Genomic DNA, 7,419 nt, shown 5'->3' on the forward strand with positions numbered 1-7,419 from the left:
CAGAGACACATTGTCCAAAGCCTTTTTAATTAAAGACATGGGTCAGGACTCTGCGCCAGGTGACATGAAGTGGTCCAAGTCTATACGTAAGTCTACTGCTGTCCTCTCCACTGGATAATTCTCAGAGGATAATTGGAGGTGAAATGCAATACTGCTGCCATGAGATGGAGGAAGGATTATCCCCTGGAACCTCACCTCAAGAGGAGGAGATTGTGGAATAATGCAACGTTTTCTTCTTTCCACATCCAGCCTACCTGCTTCTTTCTCCCACCTCTTAACCTCTCTCCTCCTCTTCCCCTCGTTCTCTCTCATAACCGGGTTACAAGAGAGAACTTTACACTTTTTTTCTTCAATGAATTCCACCTGCTCCTCATCTCCGTTGTATTAGAGTGATATTTTCGAGCAGGAATCCCACCAGAACCAACATGGAGCGCACAGAGGGAAGACTGGCAGTAGCTTTCCTCCTCCTCCTGCCTCTTCTGTCAGTCAGCAGTGTCTCCAATGGAAAATCTACAGGTAAATCCAAGATTTATTTATTTATTTCAACAGGCCTGTTATTAATTCTTCTTTGGTGTGTTTAAGTGATGTTTTACGGGTCTCAGAAGGGGAAGTTTGGGGTGCAGTAAGGACGCATTTGAAAACCTATCCCAGCATTCATTATTCTAACTTAATTGGAATCTCTTCCCCACTGTCTTGTGCAGTTTCCTGGTGCGTGCTGTCCGACGCTGAAGAGCAGAAGTGTCTGGATTTGGCCGGGAACGCCACAGCTATGAATGTTAGAGGAACTTTACAATGCGTCCGTGGACTGAACACCAGAGACTGTATGAACAAAATTAAGGTACCTCACGAAAAAGGGATGGGAAAGTTGACTGCCCAGTTTGCGTTACATAATATGACACTTTTAACCTCCATTAATTGCTCAAATGAAGAAAAAAAATGTCGTTAGCAAGGGTGTAATAAACGGAAATCTTGCATATTGTCATCAGCAGTTCTTCTGGGATTTATTGGTACATCATGTCAATATGTCCACATATTCATAAACAACATACAATTGTTTTGTGAATCGTCCATGTGTGTTGCTTCGCCATATTAGCCACTTTGAAATAAGGGACATTAGAAATCAACAAAGTGAATGTATCTTTGTCAGAACGGGACCGCAGACGCGGCCTCCATGTTTGCTGATGACATCTATGCCGCCGGCCTCTGCCACGGCCTGGAGCTGGCTGCAGGGGAGTCCCACAACGGAGTTGGTAAGTCACAGGTTTGAGCATTTCAGCACTGAAGCTTCAGCAGCTTAACTCAAGTATCTGAAGATAAGGTCATGATTATAAGTAAAATAGTATTTATGCCTGCCAGCGAAACATATTCAGATGTGTGTCTTGCTAATTTATTAATTAGGCCTCCTACATTACTTTATTGTCCTCAAGCATCGATGATTTGACAAACGATTCTCTTCAGATGGTCTCAGCTACTACGTGGTGGCGATGGCACGTCGATCCTCCTCAGACCTGTCCCTGCTGGAGATGCATGAGCGCAGCTCCTGTCACCCCGGCATGCGCACCACAGTGGGGTGGACTGTCCCCGTTGGCTACCTGGTCAACACGTCCCAGATCAGAGTTGGGGAGCAGTGCAACTTCCCCAGAGGTGAGACGAAGCGGAGCTGGGCTCGGGAAAGGTGAAGCAAAGCGTGCGTGGGAAGCCACGTGAGAAGTTCAGTGGTGAGAAGGAGGAAGCAGTGAAGTGAAACAAAGAGTGAAGGGATTCAGGGAATGTAGAGAGTCATAAGAGAACAGTGTCTTTGTAAGTGTAAGAGAGTGTAAGTGTGGGAGTGTAACAGTGCACTGAAAGAAGAGTTCCTCAGAAGAGGGAGGAGGAAAGATGAGGCCAGCAATATTTTAATGCTGGATAAGTGAGAAGTGGCCTTTTTCAGAACGTACTTCTTCCGACGTCTCCTGTCCATCCTCCTAACGCATTCTCTGTTTTTTTCTTTCTTGCACCAGCCGTCGGCAACTTCTTTGGTTACAGCTGTGTGCCGGGCGTCAAGGACGTCCAGCACGACCCGAGAGGCAACAACCCCAAGAACCTGTGCGAGGCCTGTATAGGAGATGAGGACGACAGACACATCTGTGCCAACAACCACAGAGAGCGGCACTATGGGGAAGCAGGAGCACTGAGGTACATCACGTAAAACACGCTATAGAAGGAGTATTTAAAACCTCTGTGTCTTCCTTGGTTTTCATATGGTCCCCTTAAATTAAAACCATTGTCATTAAAGGGGCTACCTCTGAAGAAAAGAGACGTGATGATAGTAACAATACAGTGATGATGAATGACTCTCGTGAGTGTTTTGGGGTCTGTAGAACACACAGACCATTCACGGTCCACATGGAGTGGGTATGAGTGCACATTGCAGCACAGTGTTGCTCAGTTAACTAGCAGAGTTTTTAAGTGTGTTTAACAGAGCGAGTATGAATCTGGTCTCCAGAGTCATGCTGTTACAAAAGCACATTACCAAGTGTGCTAATTTCCACTTTCGTCATCTATTTATGAATTAAATGTGTGTGGTTATTCATGTTTTTTGTGTTTTTTCTCCCAGGTGTGTTGCAGAGAACCTCGGTGACGTGGCATTTGTCAAACACACAACAATCTTTGACAATCTGGACGGTCAGTTTTAAAATGCATTTTTTGAAACCACAACACTAGTTACGCCATCATATGGCTTTGTGACGCGTGTGAGTACTTATCCATGTCAAGACACAGGGTGTCAGTGTTTCACAATGTTTCTCTACAGGGTGTGAAATGAAACACACATCACGTGCGTCATGGAGGCCGAGATAGACGACGAGACATAGGTGCATAACAATGAGCATGAAAGAGAATATAAGTGAGAAACAGACATGAAACGGACAGGAAGGGCACAGACGGTGGTTCAGACATGTTTGTCCTGCATAGAAGCGCTCCAAGTCTTTGTTTGCTGCATCTGCTTCTCCGCTCAGGGCATCGTCCCAGATTAATGGCGATCGTTATCAAACACAGGCCCTGCTGGTACAGCCGAGAAGGAGCAGTGTGACACCAGCTCCACAAACAGTGTGTCTGACTAACGAAGCGTGCTTTTTCATATGGTCGACAAGCGTCCGAGCTCGTAACAACTAACGGAGTCCAAGAAAACACAGGACGGGTCTGTGCAGTTGTCAAGGGGGCCTCCACACTACAGTAATACTAAAGGCCAGAGGACACTGGTTTGGCATGTGGACAAATCCAAAGCCCGATAGGCTTGGAAACATCGAGGGACAAGGTGTCCACTTTATCAAAAAATAGAACATTAGATAGCTTTTCTCTGAAAAAGTTCTGAAAAGTGTTGCTATAATTTGCATTAACTCACACGGTGATAAGGTCATATACAATTCTTTTTCTTTTGAAAATCTGCAATCTAAACCTCGCACCCCCCCCCCCCCCCCCGCCCTCTGCTCGTCCGCGGCACAGGTAAGAACCAGGAGTCCTGGGCCCTGGACCTGGAGCTGGAGGACCTGAAGCTGCTGTGCCCCGACGGGACCGAGGCGGACCTGGACCAGTTTGAGCGATGCCACCTGGCAGCTGTGCCGGCTAACGCCGTAGTGGTGCGCATGGAGGACAAGTGTCGCGTCTGGAAGTACCTGGAACGTTTACAGGTGGGTGCGAAGCACAAGTGTCATCGTCCGTGTGTGTGTGTCTGTGTGTCAGTTGTGTGGTCATGTCTGTATCTCTGTGCAGTCCGTGTTATTGATCAGCACGTCTCAGGGTGCTAGTACCTGCTAAACTGTCATCCTTCTTCCTCTGTGTGTGTGTGTGTGGGAGACGCCAGGGTGACTGATGTGTCCTGCGCTGATCCCCAGGCTACACAGACACACACACACACACACACAAACCCAAAGAAAACGCACATCCACGCATACCCTCGTGCATTAAGTCCTGTCACACACTCTCTCTCCTGCAGAATGCGTTTGCCAACTCCACCGAAGGCTTCCGCCTGTTCAGCTCAGCAGGCTATGGTGAATCCGATCTGCTCTTTAATGATGCCACCCACCACCTGCAGAGGGTTGTGAGTAGCTACGCCTCTTGGCTGGGCCCCACATACACCACCATGCTGCAAGCCTTCGAGTGTGAGGGTAAGAGTGATGATGTTTTTGTGCTCGTGTAAAATGATGTTGATGTGGATTGGTCAATGAAGAAGAGTGGCTAAGGGGCTGCTGGAGTTTTTTCTCCTGTCTGTGTGTGTGTGTGTGTGTGTCCACTGCAGCTGTTCTCATTATTGCGCTTCCCTTCCTACAGGCTTCTGCTGATGGAGCAGGAGGATAACATCCAACATATCAGCTTCCAACCCATCCCTCCGTCTCCGTCCTTTCGTTCTGCCTTCTCTCACCGCCATCTGCGCCCCTCTAACCCTCCGTCTCGCCATGTTTTTTCCTCATCTTTGCTTTGTTCTTGTCTTTGTGTCTTCCCTGCATTTCACCACCCATTCTCTGATGTTGTGTCGTTGTCCTCCGTTGACTTGCTCCACTCTAGCGTGCTGGCAGGCAGGCTAGGACAGCGCTAAGATGGGCTAATCAGCTAGGAAATACTATAAAACAGCTTAGAACATTCAGAAGAAAATGGTGGGAAATAGAAAAGAGAAAAAGAATTCAAGTGCAAGTTGACACTTTGAAGTTATCATGAATTCGACAGATTGTGTGTCTTAAAAAGATGATGATACAGACTTTAATGGAAATATCACATGAATAAGTAACATCTGCCCCAATATTGATTTATTTGTACAAAAATAGTCCCATTAAATGTTCCAACACTGTGTGTTTAACATGAATTTGTGTTTTGTTGCATTAAGCTAAGCATCAATGCCATCCCTTCAACCCAAACCCTCGTCCCACAGGGTCTGTCTCTGGCACTGAACAACTCGGTGCTATTAACTTTGAGCTTAGAGGTCTCAGTTACTGTGTGTGTGTGTGTGTATTACTGTGTGAGTGAGTGTAGACTTTTTTTCCCACAGCCATTATTGCCCTAATCGGCATGCTGGCATATCATACTGAGGAAAAAGTGTGTGTGTGTGTGTCTGTGTGTATGTCCCATAGTGTAATTGTGTTGGTAGGCTTGTAGCGTTATTCTCCGGATCACTGCTTTCTCACGTCTGTATGGTGGACTGTCCGATGCCAGCTCACAGTGTGCTGTTACACTATACCGTGGGGAGAAACCGGAATAGGGTTTGGGCTAACCAGGGTGGCCCCCGAGTCCGTTTTTTTTGGTCTAAAAGCTTTGGTAGTTTTCTCATCTGTGATATTTGCATCCCCCGGAAACACCCAAACTGTACTCTTGAATGTCTTCTTGTGTGTCCTGCTTCTACGCCTTTAAGGAACAGGTGGAGGTCCGCTGCGTTTTTCGAAAATGTATCACTTATACTTTAAGTTTGCTCATAATAGCGAGACCATGACAACAAATTACTAATAGAAGGATGGTTTTAGAGGAAGAAATTAGTCAGTGAATTGTGTGATTTTATCAAAGAATCGTTATGAACAGAGTATTGCTGAATTAATGAATTTTAAAGAAATGATGATTGTCAAAAAATGCATGTAATATTCTGATATGTTTAAGGAAGTGCAATTAAAGAATCAAAGTTAAGCCTCACTTGACCCACATAACCACTTACTGTGAAATGTATACAGACCGTAAATCTGGGCTTTAATCGTCGTTTCCACCTTTATTATTCGTTTTAGATTCTGCACCACAAAAAAACGGATAAAGTTCTCCTTGTCAAAATGTTTTTAATACCTCATCAAAAATCCAACCAGAAGAACAACAGATACAAATGCAGGATGTATTCCTTCTCTTTGAAATGAAATACTGTCACATTTCATAAATGTACGGGTTCCATTCCAAAAAAAACTGTCAACGTGCAAGACGAAATACGTCACATTTCTTGAGGAAAGCAACGATTTGCACCTCATCAAGGGTGAAGGCACGACTATGGCTCGGCTGATTCACTTCTGGTTTGTAGCTGCTGTTTCTACTGATGTGCTACAAGCTTCAAATCACGGCTTGAACGTGTAGTTCTGCAAACCTTCCTTTTTTCAACCAATTAAATGAACAACTGTAAAAAAAAAAAGTCTCTTGTGTTTGCTGACTGACTTCTAATTATCCCGAAACAGCTTCATGACATGTGAGTGGGCATGAATTATGATTGATATCATCGCTCTTGGTACATCTGACGCTGCCTTCGCTCAGTCTTTCTGCCCCTTGCACACATTCCATCAGCAATAAGCTATTTGCTCCGTCTCTACAATCGGGATGGAAGGAGGAGAGGAATTAGGTGGTGGATGTAGAAAGAAAAAGGTCTCAAACACACACAAAGACCTGCATTCAGAGAACCAGGTGTTCACTCAGGTGTAAAGGGGGCACCTCCCAGGTAGACATGTGTATCAGGGACATCGTAGGTGGTCGTCCCCGCGTAGAGACAGGCGTCTACTCGCCCCGATTTACAGCACTCCTTGAGAGGAGGTCTGTGTCTGTGATGGACGAGTACCATTTAGCTGCGAGCAGATACTGTAGATTAAACTGCATTGCAGCAGAGCGCTGTAATCGCTCTCAATCCTCAGCGCTCTCGCTGACCATTTGGCAGTAATGCCCTAATAAAAACCAGTAATGGGACCTCAATGCAGCGCCTTCAACCCTGAGGTGTGGGGTTTGTTAGAGAGGAAAGAGTGTAATAGTGGTAATTAACTGATTTAGTATTGTAGCACTTTATAAAAAGCATCTTGGATCTGACAGTTGCATATTGAGATGTTACACAACCAATTACTCTCGAATCCAAAATGTGCATTCTTTTTCTTGGATTAAATCACCCAACAGAATTGTAAGTAAAGCTAAAATGAACATGCTGAAAAACATGTGACAACCTGTGATATTTTATTTTGAAATATCACAAGTTGTAACCATTCAATGCATCAGTAATAACAAAGTACATACAAAATACATGTCATTTTGTTTTCTGATTGGCCTTTATTTGTAATGGGGGTGTTATAGTTAGTAAACACTTGGTTAACATTAAATCAAATTAAATAACCTCAGTACTAGTGGTCTTTCACACCTTGTGGCCAGTTGTGTCTCTCAAAGTTTGCGGTGAGGATCTGTGTTCGTATGTGTGGGAATCTGTACAGAAGTGTCATTTTGCTTGTTTGAGGGTGTCTTTATCTCCACTTGAATGGGTGAGACGGCACGAGACCAGAGACAATTTGACCAAAGGTTGCGAGGCGGCAGAGAGGAGAAGGGACGACAGTGATGGAGGGAGTGATGAGGGGCGAGTGGCAGGTAATCCATCAAATGTGTTACTGTCATTATTCAATTACCAGCCATCCTTAGCACTCTTGATGACTCCAACACACACACACACACACA

The 7,419-nt window shown here is 45.1% G+C and overlaps 1 protein-coding gene across 1 annotated transcript; it reads left to right on the plus strand.

Annotated features, from left to right (window-relative positions):
* Positions 1-37: 37 nt before the first annotated feature.
* Positions 38-6,019, plus strand: otomp (otolith matrix protein). The gene is made up of 10 exons (XM_037487080.2): positions 38-86; positions 361-516; positions 702-838; positions 1,148-1,250; positions 1,459-1,644; positions 2,001-2,175; positions 2,597-2,664; positions 3,484-3,668; positions 3,974-4,145; positions 4,309-6,019. The coding sequence occupies exons 1-10, from the start codon at positions 38-40 to the stop codon at positions 4,317-4,319; spliced, it is 1,242 nt and encodes a 413-aa protein (XP_037342977.1). The 3' UTR covers positions 4,320-6,019.
* Positions 6,020-7,419: the final 1,400 nt, after the last annotated feature.

This window comes from Pungitius pungitius, chromosome 14, assembly GCF_949316345.1.
Source record: "Pungitius pungitius chromosome 14, fPunPun2.1, whole genome shotgun sequence".
NCBI lineage: Eukaryota > Metazoa > Chordata > Actinopteri > Perciformes > Gasterosteidae > Pungitius > Pungitius pungitius.

What these genes read in the sequence shown, in the direction of transcription:
- otomp (XM_037487080.2), top strand. Translation starts at nt 38, where the DNA reads ATGGGTCAGGACTCTGCGCCAGGTGACATGAAGTGGTCCAAGTCTATA. An exon ending in ACTGTATGAACAAAATTAAG is followed by an intron (nt 839 to 1,147) that starts GTACCTCACGAA and finishes TATCTTTGTCAG; the next exon opens with AACGGGACCGCAGACGCGGC. An exon ending in AGTACCTGGAACGTTTACAG is followed by an intron (nt 3,669 to 3,973) that starts GTGGGTGCGAAG and finishes TCTCTCCTGCAG; the next exon opens with AATGCGTTTGCCAACTCCAC.